The sequence below is a fragment of the Sorex fumeus genome, unplaced genomic scaffold (assembly GCF_029834395.1).
Source record: "Sorex fumeus unplaced genomic scaffold, SorFum_2.1 ptg000044l, whole genome shotgun sequence".
NCBI classification, from domain to species: Eukaryota; Metazoa; Chordata; class Mammalia; order Eulipotyphla; family Soricidae; genus Sorex; species Sorex fumeus.
Genome location: NW_026606101.1, coordinates 31,581,618 through 31,606,513, shown reverse-complemented (window position 1 = coordinate 31,606,513; position 24,896 = coordinate 31,581,618). Strand labels below are relative to the sequence as shown.

Genomic DNA, 24,896 nt, shown 5'->3' with positions numbered 1-24,896 from the left:
ATTTTTTAAATTTTCATTAGTGAGACACCATGAGGTACAGTTGTAGACTTACAAATTCTTGTGCTTGGGTTTCAGTTATACAGTGATCAAATACCCATCCCTCCACCAGTGCCCATTTCCCACCACCACGGATCCCAGCATCCCTCCCACCTGCCATCCCCCCCATCCCACCCTGCCTCTGTGGCAGGGCATTCCCTTTTGTTCTCTATCAGAGTAGCTTTTAAAATTAGCTTTTATTTCTAGGAAATAGGCCCTTTCTTCAGAAAAATATGTTATCATTTGTAAATTAAAATTTCTTAGTCTTTTTTTGTAGGTAGTTTCTATATTTGACAGATCAAAGAAGTTAATAGAATTTTAGGTACTGTCTCTCCCCATCACCATGCCAGTCCATTTTCAGTAATCTGAATGTTTGAGATTCATTTATGAGATTAAAATACACTTAAAAAATAACAACACAGTTCATTCAGCTCTGAAAGCAATGGGAATTTCTCTAATAAAGTGAGAAGGATGCTGTTGTATTGTTTCCACTTTACAACTCTTAATTTATGATGAACATTTCACTGAAAAATAGATTTGGCTTGCCCTGCCACCCAAATTTTTTGTTGTTGTTGTTGGAAGACTATAGGTGTTAGTGGAAAATGAGATGTTTAGATCAATTGTTTGTGAAAAAAGAAAAAGTTCTTTAAAAGTGTTTTATAATTAACTGAAAAATGGAAATGAGAGAATCTTAGGCGATTCCCTAGAGAATCTACATTCCTGTAATTCCTGCAAATCATGCCTATGGGGGAAAATGTTTTCCTCTTTTTTTTTTTTTGCTCCCTTTTGATATTAGTCAATGTGTTTCTTTTATTTCAGCAGATTGCATTACTAAAAATCACTAGATTGCCCACAGAAATCATTTCATCCAACATAAAATTATGATCCAACACAACTAATTGTTATGTGATATACAGGTTTTTTTTTAAAATGCTAAAACAAGAAGAATGTTGAGTGCTGCTGTTCCTTAATTGTTCTTGGTTTCCTTGGATTTCTAGGATGTGGGGAGCATCTTGTGCGCACTATATTGGCAAGAGAATGTTCACATGCTTTACAAGCTGAAGATGCTCACCAAGCTCTGTTGGAGACTATGCAAAACAAGTTTATCAGTAAGTATAACACTGTGAAAATTGCATCCTTTACTTGTTGTTCATGTCAGTGAGCTGTAAGCTCAGGGGACCATGAGGTGCTGGCGATTGGATCAGGCCTCCCACAATCAAAGCATACACTCTAGTAATTTGACCTAATTCTCTAGACCCTCTACAAAGATTTTATATAGGCTAGCAGTTGCCCTGTACTTTACCATTACTTTGGGTTAAAATTGTTTGTCTTTTAAAAATTTTTTTTTTGTTATTGAGTCACAATGAGATACACAGTGACAAGGTTGTTCATGATTGGGTTTCAGTCGTATTATGTTCCAACACTCATCCCTTCATCAGTGTACATCTCCCACCACCAGTTTCCCTCCCTCCTGCCTGCCCCTATGGCAAACACTTTTCCTTTCTCTCTCTCTCTCTCTCTCTCTCTCTCTCTCTCTCTCTCTCTCTAAACTCATTACAGTGGTTTGTCTTAGTCTAATTATTTAACATTGAACTTTAACGCTGTGCTAAAACTTAGGTTCTATAAGAAATATAAAGCAAAGTTAAGAATAAGAGTAATAAACCAACACATTAGACTGTCACTGTGTGAATCTGAGGACATTTCCACTTAGAGACTTAAGACAGGATATCTTCATGTACATATAAAAAGGTAAGGTAAAGGCCCTCCCGTTGATCGTCGATTTGCTCGAGCGGGCCCAGTAACGTCTCCATTGGAGACTTTGTTGTTACTGTGTCTGGCATATCGAATACTCTCGGTAGCTTGCCGGGCTCTCCGAGAGGGGCGGAGGAATCGAACTCCGGTCGGCCATGTTGGCCGCGTGTAAGGCGAATGCCCTACCCTCTGTGCTATTGCTCCAGCCCACACGGCAAAGCCTGGCAAGCTCCGCATGATGTATTTGATATGCCAAACACAGTAACAACAAAGTCTCACGATGGAGACATTACTGGGCCTGCTCGAGAAAATCGATGAGCAATGTACATATAGACAACATAGATAAGATATGGGAAGAATTTTCCCTAAAGGAACTCAGATGTTTAAGGACTCTTAACCCTGTAATAAGTGGGAAAAGAAGCGATGGACACAGACCTGACAGCAAAGTTAGGCATGATGAGGACTATTGTCTTGTATGGCTCAGAAACAGATTTAGGCCTTACTGTTCCTGTTGTTCCTTTCGTTAGGACAGTTACCATTTTTGAGTGTTATTTTTAAGAGAAGTCAAAATTCCTGGCCTTAACAGCATGTGTAATTTATATTGCTTGTTATTATTTGTCCAATTATGCTAGATACATTCTCTTACTACTACAACTTTAGTAGCAAGGAATACTGAGAGATGAAAAACAGATGTTTGAGAGAAGTTAACTTCTTGACAACTCTGGTGTGTGTGTATGTCTGTCTTTCTGTGTGTCTGTGTATCTGTCTGTGTCTGTGTATCTATGTGTGTGTGTGTTTGTGTGTGTGTGTCTGTGTCTGTGTGAGGTTCTCATACGTGGTAATCTGAGTTGAGAGTGACCTGAGGAGCACTGTACTAACTTCTAAACCATAGATGTACTATTTAGTTTGACCTCTCCAGAATGGTCCATGGTATGGAGTTACTGAACTTTCTTCCTTTCTCTTATGTTGCTTTTCTATACTTTCATTTTGTGTGACTCTTTAAAACTATTTGAGAATTGGACTGGAATGTTTATCATTGATCCTATGATTGAATGCACATTGAATCCCATCTTGAAACTTCTAGATTCTTGGCTTTCCTTCTGAACTTTGGTCATTTAATGTTAAAACTTGGTTTGCAACAGTGATGTGATTTGTCTGAAGTCACCTAGACAATGGTCTTTATTCTGTAAGATCACACTGCAGATCATGCTTGCCCCGCCCTCCCTCCCTCCCTCCTTGCTCTTTCCTTCCTTCCTTCCTTCCTTCCTTCCTTCCTTCCTTCCTTCCTTCCTTCCTTCTTCCTTTCTCCTTCCCTCCCTCCTGCCCCCCTCAAGTTAGGTCAAATGAATGTCCTCTATGTAAAAAAACAATGTCTGAGAATTAAGAGCAATGGGTTCTTTTAAACTCTGTATATGTGTCTGACTTGATATAGCAAGTTAATTGAGTTATGTTGTTTTTTTTTAAACCCAAAATAGAGTATTATCAAGAGATAGTTTCTAAATCCCTTCATCATGCTGAGTTATGTGAAATATTTTCTGGATTCAACCTGTAAATATCAAGTTCTTTTTCATCTGATCTGGAAATGGAATTAGAAAAGGAAAAGTTTCCAGACCCACATTTAGGAATTTTAAGGAACCACAGATGATATTTACAAAGTGCTTAGACTGAAATAAATTTACAGGAGTGGATTTTTTTCCTCTTTGAACAACTGATACCATTTCTTTATGACAAGATCTTGATGCTCCCTGAAATTTCTCCTGCCTCCAGAATCCTGTTTGTTCCCTAGTTTGATTCACATGTTAGTTTGTGTGAACCTTAGGCATAAACCTGCTTAGTTCTTTTTGAAATTGTAAGCTGAAAACTGTTAATTGTGAGTCTTAAGTTATTGTTTGTAGTGATTTGGCTGAAATTATTTTTGGTAGTGACTAAAGGGTACCAGCAACTACTTTTTTGGTTGTGTAGATAATATTTTTCCTTTTATGCTTTCTTTGCTTTTTCTTTTTTAAATGTTTAACTATGTATCTAGAGACTCTCAATAAAATTTATATGTAATAAACAAGAAAGATGCCCCCCTTCCTACCATTATTCTAAATCCCATTTCTCTTGCAAAAAAGAACCACTGCTGATGATTTGGTATGTCTCTTTTTTATTTAGTTTTATTTTTTATTGCGATAATTTTAGTTTATATAGCTATATATGTTTTAGGGGTACAGTTTCATGCCTCTTCAAAGTAAACGTTACTACACCACAAAGAACCACTAAATTACCAATATCCTTTATGGCAGCCCATAGGGCCTCCCTCTGGTAACCTCAGCTCAGTGGCCTCAGTCCACTGGTTTGTTTTTGTTTGGTTATATCTGTTCCCTTGCTTTGCTTCTCAGTATCACACATATGTGTGAGATCACCTAGTACTTAATCTTCTGACTTCTGCTCATTTTCCACCGGTTTATGCCTGTGTTTTGGGCACCAAAAGACACATTGCACCAAACATTAATGTGCATTTATCTTTCAGAATTGGTGTTTTTTGTTTTTTGGGTAGAAGATGTGTGTCTTGTCTTTGTAGTCTCATTCTTGCCCTTATCTTTCAACAGTCCTGTAGGAGATATTTTTAATATGTTGTAACACAATTTTTATTTAACATTTTTAATATGTTAAAATACATAGATTTAATAGCTGTATATTCTGTGGTTACATCATTTATTTTTTTGCTGTGAGAGATTGTCTAGTCTGTGACTTTCACTTATTTTATCATGTGAGGAAGTCTATATATCTGTGACTTAATATATCATTATTTTTGGAGCCAAGGATGAAACACGGGGCCTAAGACATAAGTGGACATGTTCAACCGTTGAGACAAATCCCTGGTCCCTAAATCTCGGTACATTTATTGAGAATTTTATATGATGGTATTTTTCCTCTTTTGTAGCTTATCAGTGATAAGCTTTTTTAAAAGGTTATTTTAGTGGTTACCCTAAAGTTTGCATTATTATAAACTTAGAAGTCATTTAAGTTCCCTTTCAAATAATATGGCACTTTATTATTAAACAAATGTTTACTCTTTATTCAAACACCATGGTGTACAAAATTGTTCATGTTGCATTTGTTACAGGCTTTCAATATTCTGACACCAATCCCACCACCAGTATCACTTTCCCTCCACCATTGTCCTCATTTTCTCCCAAACCCCCACCCCGTGCCTACCCCCTTAGCAGGCCCAAAGTAATTTATATTGTTTGTTACAACTAAGTGGCTAATGGAATTAACAGAATATACTTTAGTAAGAGAAAATTTGTAAAAATTGTTGTGTCTCATCATGGGGGCATTAAGTCCTTATCTGAGGGTTTACTAAGCTGTTGAGCCTTTCGCGTTAATAGTTTTGTTTAATGAGCTTTGTTGGATTCTGTGTTCCTCTCTTCTAATTTGGTGTATTCCTACTATGATGTCAGTACTGTGGAGTTTGGCGATGTTGTGCGTTCATCGATGCAGTGATGCGCTTTAGAAACTTCAGAATATTTAACTAGGCATTGAGCTTACATGGTGGTGGTTGTGGGATGTGGGTGTGATTACTAGGGTTTCCGGAAGTACACCAGGTTGGGGGAAGGCTTCCCACCTCCACTCTGAGAAGACCCTGAAGTGCCCCGCCAAAGAACCAATGTACCTGCAACTTTTGGCAGTTTGTGGTCACTGCAGAGTTGGTTGTGAAAGGGTGGAGTCTAGCTGTTGACATAGTGGCTGCTGTTGGATGTGAGTGCAGCTGCTGGGACATTGGCCAGGGTGGGGGCTCGGCCCACGCCCATCCTGAGGGCACCCCAAATTTTTCAACCTGAGTCTGGTGTATCGTTAAATTTTTGTAGCTAGTTGATTTCTCCCGAATTTAGACATGAGTCTATAAGCTGGGCAGGTAGATGAGCTTCTGCGATGATCGTTGTGGGCTGTGGATATGGCTATCAGAGCTTCAAAAAGTAAGGGCGACTGGGGGGACGCTGCCCACACCCACTCCGAGAGGACCTCAGAGTTCTCAAAATATGGTATTTATATGCAGTGCAAACACTTTATAACAGAGGTCTGCAAACTTATTTGGCCTGCTGCTCCCTTTTCAGAAAAAAAAATTCACATCACTTTACAGTGCTTTCCCAGAAAAGAAAATCTACTCCCTAGTATTGTTCCAATACTCTGTGGCAGGGTGAGATTGGGGCTATTGACCACTTTAGGAAAAATCAGTCTTATTCCTAATTACTCTTTATCCTCATCCTTTATGTATCATTAATTTTAGTGTATTGTCTATAAATACATAATAGAAGGCCTTATTAGCTATTATTTTTAGTTTTTTTTTTCAGACATACCTGGTGGTAATAAGGGCTTACTTTTGGCTCTGCACTCAGGGATCACTCCTGGTGGGCTTCGAGGGTCACATATGGGGTTCCAGAAATCAAACCTGAGTTGACTACCTGCAAGGCGAATGCCCTACCCACTTAACTATTGCACCAATCCATGCTGTTATTATTTTGAACAAATTATTATGGTATGTCAGTTATAAGAAAGGTAAAAGCTAATTTATTCACGTATTCCTCCTTTTTCTCTTCATTTCTTCCTTTTCTTCATATAAGTCCACATTTCTGGCTTATCTCAATTTCATTCTTTCAGAATATTAAAACATTTTTTTGCAAGGCAGGTCTGCTGGCAACAAATTCCCTCACATTTGATTGTCTGAGAAAGTCTTATTTCGCCTTCATGTTTGAAAAGCAGTTTTGCAGGCTAAAGAATTCAAGTTTCATCTTTTTCTCCTGACACCTTAAAGATTTCATTTCACTCTTCGTTTTCACAATTTCTAAGCAGCCAGACGTAATCCCCCTCCTCCTCTTGTCCAGATGTCTTATCTTTGCTCCCTGTGGATCGTCTCATGTCTTTTTCAATAGTTTTTTTTTTTTTTTAAATCTTTGATGTCCTACACTTTGAGTATTCTTTGCTTGGGTGAGTTTTGGTTCATTTATCTTGCCTATCATTCCCTAAATAGTTGAGATCAGTGGCGAGATATCTGACACTAATTCGAGAAAATCTTCAGTCATTACTACCTTACATATTTCATCTTTTCCTTTCTCTTTTTTTTTATGTTGCACAGCTCTTGGATATTCTTTCCTGTTTTTTTTTCCCTTTATTTTATTTTATTTTTTTTTACAGTTGTAGATTTACAATTTTTTGTGCTTTGGTTTCAATTATACAATGATCAGATACCCATCCCTCCACCAGTGCCCATTTTCCACCACCATGGATAATATCCCTCCCACCCCCTTCCCCCCATCCCCCCTGTCTCTGTGGCAGGGCAATCCCCTGTGTTCTCTCTCTCCTTTTGGGTGTTGTGGTCTGCAAAAGAGGCATTGAGTGGCAAACATGTTCAGTCCATAGTCTACTTTCGACATGCATCTCCCCTCCTGGGAGGATCCTCCAAACATCCTTTATTTGGTGTTCCCTTCTCTATCTGAACTGCCCTTTCCTCTAGGATACCCGGCTGGCCTCTAAGTTATGGAATAATCGTCCTGGTGCTGATCTCAGCTATTCTTGGGTATTAATCTCATACTTTGTTACTTTATATCCCCCAGATGAATGCGATCTTTCTATGTCTATCCCTCTCTTTCTGACTCATTTCGCTTAGCATGATACTTTCCATATTGTACCACATGTATGTAAATTTCATGGCTTCATCTTTTCTAACAGCTACATAGTACTCCATTGTGGTTTCCTGTTTTTTAAGTCTTTTTTTCTCCTAGTTTTTTAAATTTGTTTACTATCTTGCTCATTTTTGTTTTTGTGTTTGTTTTGGGGATACACCCAGCTGTGCTCGGTGCTTGCTCCTGGCTCTGTGCTCAGGGGTCACTTCAGGTAGTATATGGGGTACTGTACATGATGCAGGGGCTCAAATTGGGGTTGGCCATGTGCAAGGCAAGTACCATATTCTCTGGACTATTTCTTCAGCCCTGATTTTTCATTTAAAAAAAATCTCTAGTGAGATATCTTCAAGCTCAGAGATTCTTCAGTCTTGTTCAGATGGGCCCATTGAGGCATTCTTCATTACTGGCACAGGGTTTTTATTCTCTGGCATTTTTCTTAAGGAAAATTTTAAATTAGGGCTTAATAAATTTGTTTTTCAGAATTTCCAAATCTTTCTTCTAGCTTCTTTCAGTTTGTCTGCTGTCTTCATTAGAGCCTTTATTGTTTTAATGGTTGGTGTTTCAAATTCCATTCTTGATAATCCAAACATCCCTGTCACGTATCCTAATGTTCTGTAGTCATATGAGAGGGCCTTGGAGTTTTAGTGAAAATGTCACTCTGGAACTATAAACTTCACAGGTGCTTCTTCAATCATTCATTCTCAATCTCTTTCCATATGTGTGAGTTAGAGCTGGCAGGAGTTGAGTACTTACCAAAGAGGGTAGACTTTGCTCATGTCTTTGCAGGCCTGTCTTTGGTAAAATGGTTTCTTTTGAGGAGCGAGAGAGATAGTACTGCAGGCAGGGTGCTTTCCTTGCACATGGCTGACCTGGGCTTCATCCTACTACATGTGTTCCCTGTTCCCTTGAGCCTCACCAGGAGTGCTCCCTGAGTGCAGAGCCAGAAATAAGCACCATTTTGAGCACCATCAGGTGTAGACAACTCCCCCATCCCCTACCCCACAAAAATTTTTCTTGAGGGTGCTTTTTTTTAATAAGAACAGAAACACTGGTTCCTTTGCTCTGTCCTGCTGAGAGCAGAAGGGATGTTTTCTCCAGTCCTCTCTGTGAGTGTTGAGTCTTTGCTCTGAGATCTTCAGGAGATGAAACTAGGAAAGCGGTCCTCCTTTGTCCCTTACTCCCATATCCCACTAGCAGATTCCCCCTGCCCTCTGCCCCCAACCCCCAAAGGAGTCACTCCCAGTGGTGCAAAGTATATTGGTTCAGTTCATTAAGCAATCTCCCTAGACCCATCAGCAGTTTCAAAAAAATTTTTAAGCCATTTTTATTGAGGTACTGAGATTCACAATACTACGAAACTTTTCATGCCTGTCAGCAGTTTTTAACTCAGAGACTTGTCTTGAGACTTCAGCATGTCATCAGTTACAGTTGTGGCTTTCCTACCTGAGCTCTGGTTTGAGGGGTAAGTTTCATGCATTTCTGTTCCAGTACATTTTGATTCTTGTATCAGAGATTGAGTCTCCAATTTGCACCAAGTGACCTCTCTTCTCAGTGGTATAAGAAGACATATTTGTTATCTTTTAAAAACCTGTAAAGATTTGTTGTTACGATGGAGTACTGGCTTCTTAATTTCTTAAATGTTCAGTTGGAATTCAGTTGTCCCCTCCAGATTCTTTTGCAGTGGTTATTTAAATATGCAGAATTATGAATGACTTTTTCCACAGGATGCGAATAGCATCTTTGGGAGGCTTGGCAGCCTGAACTTTGATTCCTTATATCTTTCCACTGCCACTCCACCTGTATTCTATGATCGCATACCAAAAGATAAAATGTTTGGGGGAAGAAAGCAAAAAGCTCTTGTACTGAGAATAGATATCAGAGAATATACTCTCCTCAATTTTTTACACAGACACACACACCGTTTTCATTATATACAGGTAACATATTATACTTATAGAGGGGTACATAAAACATTTAGATTCTGTTTCCTTTCTATTTCTGTTTCATTTCCATTAAGTTACAGAATATCTCACCTGCAGGGCAAAGCTTGGCAAGCTACCCATGATGTATTCCATATGCCAAACAAAAACAGTAACAAGTCTCACAGTTTGTTGTGAGATGTTACTGGTGTCTGCTCAAGCAAATCAATGAACAACAGGAGGACAGTGCTACAGTGCTATGAATGAAGGGCCAGAAAGACTGCGGTGGCTCAGATGCTTGGCCTGCAGGCAACTGGGCCAGGGTTCATTCCCCGAATTCCTTTTGGCCCCTAGCACTTCCAGGAGGGACTCCCAGAGTCAGGCAGAGACCTGAAATAGAAACAACAAAACCCAAAATTATGGATTTAAATGATTTTCAGTTTTATTTCCTTGATTTGGGAGAGTGAGGAAATTTTCACATGTAACTTGGTTTTCTGTAATTATCTGTCAATCATCTGCATATAACTTTTAGTCACTTTCTTTTTGTAATATTGGTTGATTTTCTTTTAGTTGACAATTAACTTGAACTAATGAAAACTTAAGTGAACAATTCTGCATTGACATAACAATCACCACCTGTGCTGAATTTTAAAATAATCCCCGCTTTTTTTTTTGCGGTGGTAGTTTCAATATCTATTACAATCCACTATTTTTAAAGGCTAATTTTATACTTATGTTAAATTATATTTATGGATTTTTTTTCTGAAGTAGTGACATGAAAACAGATATGTCCTCCTATTTTTGAAATTTGAAACAAACTGAAATTATCTTAAATATAAATTATATCTATTTTTGAAAAATAAAGCTTCAACATTATAGAATGAATAAGTAAAATTGAAAGATGTTTTGAAGATTGAAATGCTTTAGTTTCCACTTGCATTGCCATTATATAAGCCAAGATCCAGGGCTTTGGTTTTACTTAATATAAGAAGCATGAAAGAGAATAACCAATTCGTGCATTAAAAAAAAAAAAAAACCACCGATCTTGTGTAACATACACAACCCATAAAAATGGGTACTGTAAAAATAGTGCCTTAATAATACTTCATGTTAACCAGCTGATTATAGATGATGCTTAGTTAAGTAGAGAAAAGAAATAAATAGATTTCCTTTTTAGTTGTGCTTTTTAAATGAACACACATACTCATATAAAAGTCTTTACAATGATTCAGCGCTAACTTTTCCTAGTCATGGTTATTTTTGAACAAATTTAGTTGCATGAATTATTCTTTTTTTCATACAAACTGACTGCACGTGTTGTAGATGAAGTTAAAGGGAATATTTTAGCTTCTTTGCCTAGTTCTCAGTAATATTTAAATGCATTTTTAGTTATCACTAAATATAATCGCTAAAATATTATCTGTAAAAATAGAATTTCTTTGTTTCTCCTTAAGTTTCTAATCTTCTCTTTAAAACTCTAGTCTGAGTACTACTGAAAAATTCTATGCAGTTTTTTATTATTATGATTTTTAAAAAGTGATTTTTATTCTGTGCTCTTTTGTTTTACTCCCTTGGAATTGTTCTAAATTATTTCTTTCTCTTACTATGTTTTTAATTTTAGTGTTTTTAAAATTATCTTTGACTTTCCTTATTATTAGAAGCTTGACTTTTTTTTCCTTTAATTGAATCATTGTAAGAAACAGAGTTACAAAGCTGTCCATGCTGAGCTTTCAGTCACACAGTGTTCCAACACCCATCCCTCTACCGGTGCACATTTCCCAACACAGTCTCCCCAGTTTCCCTCCTGCCACACTTCCCCCAGCCTCTCTGGCACTTTCCTACTCCTCTCTCTGTCTCTGTCTCTGTATGTCTCTGTCTCTGTCTCTGTCTGTCTCTATCTCTGTCTCTCTCTCTTTCTCTCTTTGTCCCATCTCTGTCTCTCTCTGTCTCTTTCTGCTTCCCACCCTCCTTCCCCTTTTGACCATTTTGGTTTGCAGTACAGATACAAACCAGGTTATCATGTTTGTAGAAGCTTAACTTCACACAGTTCTACAGCCAGAGTTCCAGTACTATCCCACTGCCAGTAAAAACCCTTCGCCCATTCTTCCCACTTACCTCTGCTTTCCCTCTGGTAGCTAACATTATTTTCACTGGCTCTAGAGGTTACTTTTGTTTCTTTCCAGTTTGCTTGATTTATCCATTCAGACTCCATGAGTGAAACTCATCCAATAATTTTTCCTTATTTAATTTAGCACACCTAAGGATGCTTTCATCCAGTTGGTTTCAGAGAACCAACTTTGTTCTCTGTTTTAAAAAGCAAAATTTTTGTTTTAAAAAAACAAAATTAAAAGAATTATCTTTTTTGACATCATTGTAGTATCCCACTGGATATATATGTGCTAAAGCTTTTAGTCTGCAGTCGTCTGTTGATGGGCATTTAAGTTGATTCTCTATCTTGACTGTAATGAGCAATGCTACTTCGAGAAATTGATGCAAATAGCTTTTCAAATTATTGTCTCCATATCCTTTGAGTAAATGCCTAGGGATGTTATTGCTGGATTGTATAAAATTTTGCTTTTAGGCTGGAAGAGAAGGTTAAGTGAATAGGGTACTTGCCTTGCATGCAGCCAACGCGTGTTTGATCCCCGGCATCCCACATGGTTCCTGGAGTACTGCCAGGAGTAATTCCTGATTGCAGAGCCAGGAATAACACCTGTCTTTGGTGTGTCCCCCAAACAAAAGAAAACGGTAAAGGAATTTTATTTTTAAAATTTCAGTTAAAAGTTTATTTACATTTATTACCCTCTCTTTGTTGCATTGACTAGAGGTTGTGCATTTATGGTTGTGGTGCTCACTGGAGTGTTGCATATTTGATTGCAGTACTTGTACACATGCTTACCAGGGATTGTACTTTTTTTATACTAATTTTTTTTAAATCACTGTGAGATAGAGTATTACAAGGCTGTTCATGATTGGGTTTCAGTCATACAATGTTCCAATACCCATCACTCCACCCCCTGTATCTCCAGTTTCCCTCCCACCTCTCCAAACCTTCCCTACTCCTCAAACCATCTCCACCCCAGCCTGCCTCTATGTGTCTATGGTAGGCACCTTTCCTCTCTCTCTTTCTTTCTCATTTTCAGCATTATGGTGCAATAAAGATGCTGAAAGGTTATCATGTATATCCCATAACCTACTTTCAACACTCAATTCTTTGTTTTGTTTCGTTTTTTTAATTAGTGAATCACCATGAGGTACAATTATAGACTTACAAACTTCTGTGTTTGCATTTCAGTCATACAATGGTTGAATATCCATCCTTCACCAGTGCCCATCAATGGTCCCAGCATCCCTCCCACAATCCCCACCCCCTCCTCCATCCCCCACCCTGCCTCTGTGGTAGGGCATTCCCTTTTGCTCTCTTTCTCCTTTTGGGTCAACACTCAATTCTTGTCCAGAGTGATCATTTCCAACTAAAGTTGTCATAGTGGACAGGGACTGCATTCTCTAGTTATGGTGCTGATTGTGCTTTTGTTGTTATTTCAGTTCTCATCAATGGCAGATGGGAAAGATGTATTCTATAATTGTGGTGCGTGCATGCACACACACACACACACACACACCACACATATACACACTTGCAGTGTCCTGGAGATTACACATTTTGCTGGGGTGCTAAGAATTCCAAACAACAAAACCTCTGGGGTCTTGCGGTGGTGCCAGGGTTTGAACATCAAACCTCACTAGACTCTAGTTTTCAAGGCCATGAGTTTTTTGCTAGTGAACCATTCCCATGTCTCCTTTTTACTATTTTTTTAGGGGGGGGGGCTTTGGGTCATAGTCAACAATGCTCCCAGCTTACTCCTGACTCTGTTCGAGAATCTTTCTTGGCAGTGCTCAGAGGACGATACATAGTGCTGGGGATTGAATCAGGCTTAACTATTTACAAGTAAGCACCTTAATCCCTATACTGTCTCTTCCATCCCCATTTTTCCATTTCAGTAAGGCTCTGTATCATATCCCAGAGAGACCACATCAACAACAATGTACCTGAATTGTTTTTATCTCTATAATCCACTTCAGTACTTGTTTCCAGTCTTTTTGATATATGCCAGTCTCACCTGTGTGTGATGATGGTTTTTTGTGGTTTCGATTTGCATTTTCCAAATAATAATGTTGATACTGAACATTCCCCCCCCCCCCCCCATTTATCTGTGGTCTGTCTGTATAGCTTATTTGGAGAAACATCTATTCATACTGTTCCTTCTTTTTTTTTTTTTGGTTATATTGCTTGCTTTTTTGTTGTTGATTTGTATGAGTTGAGTCTGGCGCCTTAGACCACTCGGCCATCCTGACAATTACATATTTTGGATGTTACTTCTTTGTCAGATATATGATGTGTAAATATTTTCTCCAAGTTGCTGAGTTCCTTTTTCTTTTTTCTATAGTTTCTTTTGATGATAACATTATTATTGAAATTGTAGTCTTATTATCAAGTGCATAGTGCCATAGAAATTGAAGGGGGAGTCCCCATTTGTGATTTCTAGCATCACTGGGTGTGACCCAAAAAGCAAATAAATAAATAAATAAATAAAACCAAAATGTTATGAGGAAAACAATGAATTTTGCATACCCAAAAATTTATTTCTCACTAGTTCTTGGCTCTAGGCCTTTTCTTTCTTTTTTTCTTTCTTTCTTTTTTTTTTTTTTTTTTTTTGCGTCACACCTAATGATGCACAGGAGTTACTCCTGGCTTTGCACTCAGGAATTACTCCTGGTGGTGCTCGGGGACCATATGGGATGCTGGGAATCAAACCCGGGTAGGCCGTGTGCACTGTAACGCCTTACGCTCTGTACTATCACTCCAGCCCCGGCTGTAGGCTTTTTTTATGTTCAGAATGTTTAGTGTTTTTTTAATTTAACAAATATTAATTTTAATTGAAGATCAGGTATGTACAAAGGACTTTGTTAGGTTCTTGAGAAGTCACTCATGAAACAACTGGACTTTTCATGGTAGACTGTAATTTACATAAATATTAATTCTTATTGATGAACACCTGCGATAGATGTCCTAAATCATATACGTCAATGTTTATATGTACACCTGAGATAGCGCATACATCATATGCATCAATATTTAATTTAAAAGTTTAAATAGAATATCTTTGTTGTCAAGAAACTTACAAACTCAGAGAAGAAAAGATCTTATCATACAAAAGTTGCAATGCTTTTCATACTAAAATATAGAAAATAACTTCAGCGCTTGCAGCCTCATGAAATGAAGATTCTGAAACCCTTTTACTATAAATAATCTAATAATTCAACATAAAATAGTAATTACAGAATTCACTTTTAAATGAATGGTTGAGAATTTTTATTCAGGATATCACTAAATATGTGAATGTCTCAGAGATTTGACATAACTAAATGGAAATCCTTGCCCAAAGAGCACTTTTTCTGTTCAAATTCCTAAGTCCCAACTATGAGCCAAAATGAAGCTTAAAATCAAACCAAGACACCTAACGGAGACTTACCATAAAAAGTTGTATGTGTGTGAACAGAAATTCAACTAAAATTTAAAACTTATTGGAATCTTTAGGAAATATGTAAATATATATATATTAGTCACTAATATTTTTAAAGAAGTATTATGATTTTGGAAAAAACATTTGTCTTTACCAGGAAAATTGAATTCTTACATTTTCCATAACCCAGAAATTTTAGTACTATATATTTATAAGTATAGATGATATGCCCAAGTGTCTGTTCAACAAAAATATGTCAAGAAAAAATATATTTATGGACAGAAAAAAATAGAAACAACTCTTAGGTCCACTGGCAGGAGATTCCAGTGTAGCAGTATAAATGAGTGCATTACAATGACAGAGAAGGAATAAATCTTAAATTCATGCATAATGCTAGGTTAAAAAAAAGTTTACAAAGAACTGTAATCAGTAAGTCGAACTGTAATCAGTAAGTCGGCATGAACATGACTTTAAAAAAATACAATAACTTTTCAAAACCAAACTGTTTAATTATGTATTCACATAGATAAAAGTATAGGAGAGCTAGTCATTATTGAATAGTAATTCAGAATAATGTTTCTTTCTGGGAAAGAAGACCTCAGAATTCTCAACGGTGTTGGTTGTGTTAGATCTCTTTTACTGGTTAGTGGATGTGTGGACATTTGCCTTCTAAATATGCTTGATGAATTATGCTACCTACATTATGTGTTTTGTATGAATCATAGAAATATGAAAATTAGAATATATGAAATATCAAAATGCCATATTGTAACCTTTAATATGATAAAGTACAGACGAAGCTAAGAGGAGATGTTATATCTTATAGACCAGAAAAAATGGCATAAATGACGAGGTATCTTCAGGAGGAAAAATCGTAGACATGTTTCACTTGAATAGAACATATTAAGTATAATGAAGTAATTAGAAGTGAAATGTTATATTTTGTGAAGGAAAATCTTATAATGCTTTTTGCAGTAGGGGGGGGCAATGGATTGGAAGGTGACATAGGAAGTGAAGCTACTAATTTGAAGACCATGGCAATAAGAGAATTCAATTTAATATTGAATTAAAAGGAGAGTCACACTCACATATTTGGGGATGGGTGACTTCCCCCCAGGCCCCTGTTTTTTTCTGGGAGCCTGACAGTCATACCCATGAACTGCCTCTGGGCCATATATGCTCATTAGCTACTATATAAGCAGGACATAAATTCTATAAGGTCAGCTACCCATGACACATTCAATATGCCAAACACAGTAACAACAAGTCTCAAAATGGAGATGTTACTGGGCCTTCTCGAACAAATCGATGAACAACAGGAGGACAGTGTGGACAGTGTTGTTCTCCCATTACATTATTCCCAGAAAGTAGATTAGTCTAGAAAATAAGCTATGGGATGAATGAATGAATGAATGAATGAGAGAGAATAGAGATGACAGTTTAGAACCTGAGAGGATATCAGACTTTGGCATGTGTGGAAATAGAATATCCTAAGATGGAGTGAGAGAAGGAGGAGAGAATAGAAGCAACAAGGAAGACACAGACCTGAAAAGCAGAGGCAAAGGAAGTTTGTTTTTGTTGTTATGAACAAAATGAAGGAATTCTCAGATGTAAGTGGAACTGTGAAATTCAAGGATCTCTTTCAAGATTATTTTGAGATTGAAATAATTTTGAAATTGATTCCAAGATTAAGCAGTTCCAGACTATGCATCAACTTTCAAGCTTGTTGGGATACGAAAAGAAAGACACACACTGAGCACTTAAGAGTAAAAGACCAGAACTGGTGAAAAGATTCTTAGAGCCAAGATCTTTGTCGACAAATTTAATAGCTTAAGGAAATTAATGGTAGAATTGACTGCTTTTTGCTTTCTCTTTCTGATGAATTATATTGAGCTTTGAAATATTCCTTAGAATGACCTTTATTTAAAATATAGATATCTGAAAAATAATCATGTTATTTGAAACAAGATGAAGCAAGTTCTTGTGGGAAAGGCCAAGAGGCAAAAAAATAAAAGACATGTGAGTAGACAGGAAATTATTGAGACACACAAAAGAATCTCAGAACCGAACAAGTCATTGCAGAGATGCTTTCGGACTTTGCATGAGATCAGCTTCATCAGGGTGCCTTAGATGAGAGCAGGTGTTGTCCCTCCACTTGCCCCCTAGGAATCCCTGTGGCCACCATCCTCCAGAACCCAATGAAAAGCCCAGGTACATGGGATTGGTGATGGAAAACCCCAGGCCTCATGGGATAGGGGATGCTGCTCCTTCCTATCTCCCTACCCCGATGGGACCCTGATGTCACGCTCAGGAGCTGCTTCCAGCAACTGTTTAAGTTCATTAACAACCATGATCCAAAGACACACAAAAGAATCTCTGAATTGAGCAGCTCACTGCAGAGATTTCTGAAGATCCTAATCATCTGAAATTTTAGATCTCTAGAAGCCCACTCTCATGGCCATGCAACATGTTCATAGCAGACAATACAAATAAATTATCTAGTATCTCTCTTTTTGGCAGGTTTGAGTGGTGGTGGGAAATTTGAAATAATAGTGGTGGAAAGTGTGATGGTGGTGGGACTGGTGTCAAAATATTGAAAGTAATCCATTATTGTGAATAACTATGAAAATAAAAAATATATAAAAAAGGAAAGAAATAGAGGGAAAAAAGATAGGAAATTATCAGTAGAATTGTCAGTAGAATTGTTGAAAATAGTAAAAATTTGAAGGCCCTAACCTCCAGTTTGGCTAGAATAAATGTGAAAAAAATCATTTTTATTTTGTTTCCATATTTTGCTCGAGCGGGCCCAGTAACGTCTCCATTGGAGACTTTGTTGTTACTGTGTTTGGCATATCGAATACTCTCGGTAGCTTGCCGGGCTCCGAGAGGGGCGGAGGAATCGAACTCCGGTCGGCCATGTTGGCTGTGTGCAAGGCGAACGCCCTACTGCTGTGCTATCGCTGGAGCAATAGCACAGTGGTAGGGCATTCACCTTACAAGCGGCCAACATGGCCGACCCGAGTTCGATTCCTCCGCCCCTCTCGGAGAGCCCGGCAAGCTACCGAGAGTATCTCGCCCACATGGCAGAGCCTGGCAAGCCACCCGTGATGTATTCGATATGCCAAACACAGTAACAACAAAATCTCCAATGGAGATGTTACTGGGCCCGCTTGAGCAAATTGATGAACAACGGGAGGGCCTTTACTTTACTTTACTTCCATATTTTATTTTGCTTCCATATTAACATAATCTAAAAATAAATTTTAATTAACTTTTTGGGCTGGAGCGATAGCACAGTGGTAGGGCGTTTGCCTTGCACGCAGCCAACATGGCCGACCTGAGTTCGATTCCTCCGCCCCTCTCGGAGAGCCCGGCAAGCTACCGAGAGTATCTCGCCCGTATGGCAGAGCCTGGCAAGCTCCCCGTGAGGTATTTGATATGCCAGACACAGTAACAACAAAGTCTCCAATGGAGACGTTACTGGGCCCGCTCAAGCAAATCGATGATCAACGGGAGGACTTTTATTTATTTATTTATTTATTTTAACATAAATGTATGCTTTTTCAGTATATGTAAAGAAATATAAGAAATAGAGTCACAATTTCTCTAAGAAACCTAGTAGTTACTTCAATAATTTGTTGTTCTTTAAATGGAATCTTTGAATAAATCCGGGTCAGCCTGTTTTGTCAACCTTAATCTTACTTTCGGTTTTCCTCCTCTTATAAATAAGAAACAAGAGAAAACTTGTAATTGTATTAAATTGCTAAAAATGTTGACCAGCAGACGAACAAGATGCTCTTATCAGAGTTAGGGGAAATGGGTAGTAGGCAGCAGAAGTGTAATATTAAAGAATATTGTGTAGACACAGTAACAACAAGTCTCACAATGGAGATGTTACTGGACCCGCTCGAGCAAATTGATGAACAACGGGAGGACAGTGCTACAGTGCTACAGCTAAAAATGGTTTTCTTTTCCAGTGGCCCAGATTTTCTATTTATACAAAAGCTCTTACCTCCTAGAGACTGAAAATCAAGTATACTTTGGACACTTGGAGCTTTTTGAGTAGCAGAAATTATGTCCATAGCATATATGTTCTTCTTGGGCGTTTTGGAAACCAAAGATAAGACCACTTAAGTAGGCAACAAATTTTAATGACTAGGAATAATTTCTTAATATTACTTGGTCAGGGACCAAGTAATACACACTGCTTACAAAAGCAGAACACCCAAAACAAGACTTAAGGGTGTTATGTTACTTTCAAAAGAAGCATACCTTTCTTACTGATCAATTTGATTTCCAAGGTGGTTAGATGCAAGGATTTGATTATTAAAGGTTAGTATCATGGAATTGAGAGCTGCTGAACTATTTATAATACTTTATTTTGAATTGTATGTTAAACAGTATTTAAGAAGTATTAGGATGCAATTAAAACCACATAAGGAATTTTTTTCATCCCATGCAAAAAAATTTTTTTGTTTCCATATTAACATTTTTTTTTCTCCTAAGGGTAATGATTAGGTGATCAAAGGATTTTTTTTTTTGTCTGTTTCTTTAGTTTGTAAGCATGGGGAGAAAACCACTAATATTAGTTACAGTAAACTCAGAGTACATAATTATAAGGTTGTAAGAACGAAAGGAAAATTAAATCATATGAAGTTGAAGTTGAGTTTTACAGTATATTGACTGATTAGTTTGAATACGGTTTAAGTTACTTTTGGTGGATGTGGGTAAATAAATAAGTCTGTAATTATTATAATGCTTATAATAGATTTTAGAATTGTTTTTATGGTTGCAAAGTTGTTTCCCAACATTTTAACCTAATTTTTAAAAAGGCATTAGATATTTTAGAGTAACCATGATTTTTGAGCCTGCATAAACCACACATTCATGAGAGAAAAAAATTGAGTGTGTGTAAACAACATTACTATTGACATTTTATGGATGTGGTAAAAGCCAGTCCATTATTAGTATTAATCAGGGTCAGCTATGCTAAAAGCTTCTGACATAGGCTGTCTGAAGTTCAATGTCACTGATTAATTTTCTGCTATTTTACTTTGTTTTTGTGCTGATTTTTAATTTCAAATTGGGTAAGCTCTGTATCATCTTTGCTTTAAGTAGATTTATCTTTATTTAATATACTTAAACTGAATTAAATAGCTGAGCTTTTAAAATATAAGTGATTAATGTGTATTCAAAAAACAAATATGAAAGCCGGGGTGCTCTCTAGTCGCCTGCGTTTGGTGGTCTTGGCCCACTTCCCCCACCCAGGGGCGGCCGCTGGCAATGGGCAGATGAAGGAGGGAACAAGGGCCAGCTTGGTTGGTGATCAGTTGAAGTTTATTCCCCTCTCATCTACTTTCTCTCCTGATTCTCCTTCTCCTGATCCTCCTTCATTCCTACCCTCCAGATCCTGCTCCTGCAGTCTTCTCCATCCTCCTCCCATTTATCTTTGATTCTCCCTTTGTCCACTCTTATGGCCTTGGTTATATCTCAATCATGAGGGGTTGGGGATTACACATCATACATTCAACATGTGTAAAGTCCTTCCCTCAGGGGAAACTTCTAGGACAGATTCTCATTCAGCAGGAGGACCCCGCCTGAGGGCAAAATGCAATCTCTGGATGCATTTCTCCTTCCCCTAGTCCAACAGTCATATAAACATTCATCTTCATTCTAATTCTTAATAATATTAGTCATTTTGTATGGATACAGAAAGAGATACATAAAGCTTATAGCTTATGAGATCTACAAATCCTATAGATCTCAGACTACAGTACTCAGACCAGATTAGTCTTTCCTAACCCTAGCAGGGTCCCTATCTAGTTGTTACTTTTTAGACCATGACAGAATTTGTCCATGACCACGCTTTTAACATATAGTTAATTATTATGGCTCTTTGGCCTGGCCCTTTTCGATGCCAGGGTAGCTCACAGCTTGCCCTGGGTCTATCCAGTCCCTCATCAGGACCCTGCTTTTGGGGTGCTAGGAACTAAGAAAAACTAAGGCTTAAATCGAGAAAATAGATGCCCAGGAAGGAGTGAATATTATTCGGAGTGAGTTAACTCCCAAGTTACAAAAGCATAGCATTAACTGTCTTCCTGTGTCTATACAGAAAAGATATTGCTCTGAAGTAACTATGCAAAGGATATAAGGAGAAGAGAAAAGCAATATTTACAAAATCAGAGATTTCTGAGGAATTTGACTTTACAAGTCACGGTACTGCTTAGGGGGAAATGGTGATTAACTGGTTGGGGAAAAGAGCACAGAGAAGACATAACAGATAAACACAGAGGAATAATAATATATAATAATAATAATAATAATAATAATAATAAGCCTCAGGAGCACTGTGATGGGTATAATCCAATAAACCTAAGCTCCCTGTGGCAAGGAATACAGGACATACCAATGTTATCCTACAATTAAGATATCCTTAATTGTATTTATTATAAAACTTTGTGTTTGTGTTTAGGATACTATTTGTGATTACGTTTGTTGGGTAAATTATTTTCTAATAATCTGTGTAAATGCACACATACATGCAGTTTAGAGTTTTTAAAATGAAGGTTAAAAATAATCTTGTTTGTGTAACTACATTGATTAAAAGATAAAACAAGTGACTATTATATAAGAAACCTATGTTTATTTTTTATTTAATTTTTTTCTAAATTTTATTTTTATAAAGATGTACCGTAGCACTGTAGCAGTATCCTCCTATTGTTCATTGATTTTCTTGAGCGGGCACCAGTAATGTCTCCATTGTGAGACTATGTTGTTAACTGTTTTTGGCATATCAAATATGCCACGGGGAGCTTGCCAGGCTCTGCCATTTGGGTGGGATACTCTCGGCAGCTTAACCAGGCTCTCTGAGAGGGATGGAGGAATCGAACAAGGGTTGGCCCTGTGCAAGGAAAACACCCTACCCGCTGTGCTATTGCTCTGCCCATTACATTTAATATTCAAACACCAATCCCACCACCATTGCATGTTCTCACCCCATATTTTGAATGTTTCCACCCCAAATCCCAAACCGTGCCCCCAAAGCAAAACAGAACAATTAATTTTATATTGCTTGTAATGAATAATCTGCTAAAAATCATCCAGTAAAGTTTTCTTAGAGGAAATTTTGTGAAGATTGTTGTGTTTTATCCTCCAGCCATTAAGCCCTTGTATAAGAGATTACCAACATGCCTTGTTAAACCCAATCAAAGGTTGTGTGCTACTCTTGGTACATCAGTGCTGTAAAGTAAGCGAGATCACTTCAGGAATTCTAAAATTTAGAATATGATTATAGAGCAGATTCATTCATGCGTGAGGCCTAATTTGCTATCTTCAGGAGCTTTGTTTCTGAGTCTCTGGATCATGGTGGTTGATGAGATTATATGGCACCAGGGGCAGTTTGTGGGTGTGACTGCATCTGGTAAACTTGGGAAATAGGGGTCATTGGTCATATGCCCATTTCTGCTCTGAGGGAGCTTAGAGATTTCAGTCAGTGGTCCACATCCCTGGGTATTTCAGCAGATTCACTCATGGGTGAGGCTCATCCAAGCCTGTGAAGAGAGTCTTTTGTCATGGCGGCAGATGGGTTCTTGAGATGTTCAGCTCCCAGGGCTTCGTTAGGACAGGGAGGGAAATTCAACTTGCCCCTCTCTGAGTTGCTCCAATTACGACACCCTGGCCCAGGGTCTGGACATCAAGAAGCCCGTCTTTAAAGAATCCAAATACCGGTCCAGAGAGATAAGGCTCTTGGCTTGATTTTAACTGACCTTGGTTTGATTCTTAATATCACATATCATCCCCTCAGCACAGCTGAGAGAAACCCTGAAAAATAGCTAGGAGTATCCCTTGAGCACTGCCTGATGGGACCCCAAAACCTATGGAGAAAAAAAAATCAGAGTCCAAACAGCAGATGGCTAACAAAAATGATAAAGGTGAAATTTTACTCTGGCTGAATGGTTTTTACAGGGATTTTTTTTTTTTTTTTTAGTATTTAAAATGGATTAACCTTAGATTAAAAAATAAACTGGCATAGAGATGGGATTAGCTTCTAAGAAGTGCCACGTTCAAGGCTCTTTCAGGGTTAGGAGAATGAGACCCATCATTGTTACTGGTATTTGGCATATTGGGTACACCATGTGGAGTTTGCCAGACTCTGCTGTGTGGGCAGGTTACATTCGGTAGCCTGCCGGGTTTGTCCAAAGTAAGAATGAGATAATAAGATGTCGCGTGGCCGCATTTGCTTCCAGGAGCTGGGTTTTATAGTCTCTAGGTCTTGACCATTGATGGGATTACACGGCGCCAGGGGGCCCATTGCCTACTGGAAGATGAAGGATCTGGGTGGAGGATGCTCAGCCCCTATCCATGCAGGCTTGGAGATCTCAGCCCTGGGACCCGCATGCCTTTGTTCCTCTGCCAGTACCTTCATGCATGTGGAGAGTGGTCTCAGCATGGTTGTGGCTGGTTCTGGAGGTCTTCGGCTGCCAGAGCTCTGCTGGGGTGGGGAGGGAAACTCTGCCCGCCCCCTGCAAGGGGCCCCAGCGAGGACAGCCAGGCGCCGAGGCAGGAGACTGCGCTGCTCTCTTCTGGAAGCTGGGTTTTATAGTCTCTGCATCTTGGCCGTTGATGGGATTACACCGCACCAGGGGGCCAGTTGGTGGGTGTGACCCCTGTGTTTAGGATACTATTTGTGATTACGTTTGTTGGGTAAATTATTTTAACCCTAACCCTAACCCTAACCCTAACCCTAACCCTAACCTACAATCAACATCTGTAAAGAGCAGAGACTATTAATTTGACAATGTAGGTTACTTTAATGTACTTCTTGTTAATCTTTCCTGATAATCTGAAACTGTTAAAACTAAAATTCCAAGGAATAATTGACTTGGAAAAGTAGTACTAATGAATTTTGAACGTTGTTTTCTCTTGAATTATGGGACTTCAGTTAGTACAAAGAAATCTCTTGTCTATCCCAGAAAGATACTATTATTAATAGTGTCTAATTATATAAAAGTTAGGAAAATCATATATACATGTGAGTGCTGCCAGTGTTATTTTTCTTGTGATAGTTAGGCCCACATTATAATACTATGATGTCCTAATTTCTGTTTCTCACTACTCAGGAAGTGTATTTTTAAATTTTATTTTAAAAATTAATTTGTAAAGCCACATTCCCTAGTTAGTGGCAGGGAATGCTGTATTAGGAGATAGAACCCAGGGCCTGGAACATGCAAGCATGTGACCAACTATTTGAGCCATGTATTTGGCCTCATATTTCTTTATTAATTAATTTTTTTTCTTGTTTTGTGCCACATCTGGAATTGCTCATGACTTACCCCTGGATTTGGGCTTAGGAATCACTACTGACAGTGTTTCGGGACTGTGTGCAGTGCTGTGGTTCGAATCAGGGTCAACCATTTGCAAGGCAAGAATTTTAACCCTTGTACCATCTCTCCTGCCATGAACTGTTAAAATTTATTGTTACTTTTTTAAAAAATTTATTTTAGTTGCTGTGATTTACAATACTGTCAATGAAGGGGTTTAATGAATATAACATTTCAACACCCTTACCCCCCCCCCCACACACACACACCAGAGTGTTCTTTTCCTTCCACTATTGTCTCAGCATCCTTTCCCCAATTATAAAAGGCTCCCTCTTCTCTTAGCCTCTGGTTTTGTTGTTTCTGGGATATTTGCTCTTCTCTTGCTATGCTTTTTTATATACTACATAGAGAGAGACCTCAGCATGATACCCTTCAGTTCTGTCCACATAGTGACAGATTACATGATTTTGTCTTTTCTTGGAGCAGGGGTAGGAGGGCAGATATATATGTGTATGTGTGTGTACACACACCTATATCTGTATATAATGTTTCTTTATCCATTCTTTTGTTTTCAGACACTTTGTTTCCAGATTTTGGCTACTGTAAATAGTGCTGCAATGAACACACTTTTTTTTTTTAAATAGAGTTCTGGGGTTCTTGGGATAAAGACCAAGAAAG

The 24,896-nt window shown here is 38.1% G+C and overlaps 1 protein-coding gene across 3 annotated transcripts in view; it reads left to right on the top strand.

The window, feature by feature from the left end:
* The window catches only part of TASP1 (taspase 1), a 326,252-nt gene that overhangs the window by 214,801 nt on the left and 86,555 nt on the right, over positions 1-24,896 (top strand). For all 3 annotated transcript variants that reach the window (XR_008793468.1, XM_056121835.1, XM_056121834.1), the window contains exon 11: positions 1,035-1,145. Coding sequence is in view for 2 of the 3 variants with exons in the window: in XM_056121835.1 (XP_055977810.1) it covers positions 1,035-1,145 (111 nt within the window). In the remaining variant the exon portion in view is untranslated. The remainder of the gene's footprint in view (positions 1-1,034; positions 1,146-24,896) is intronic.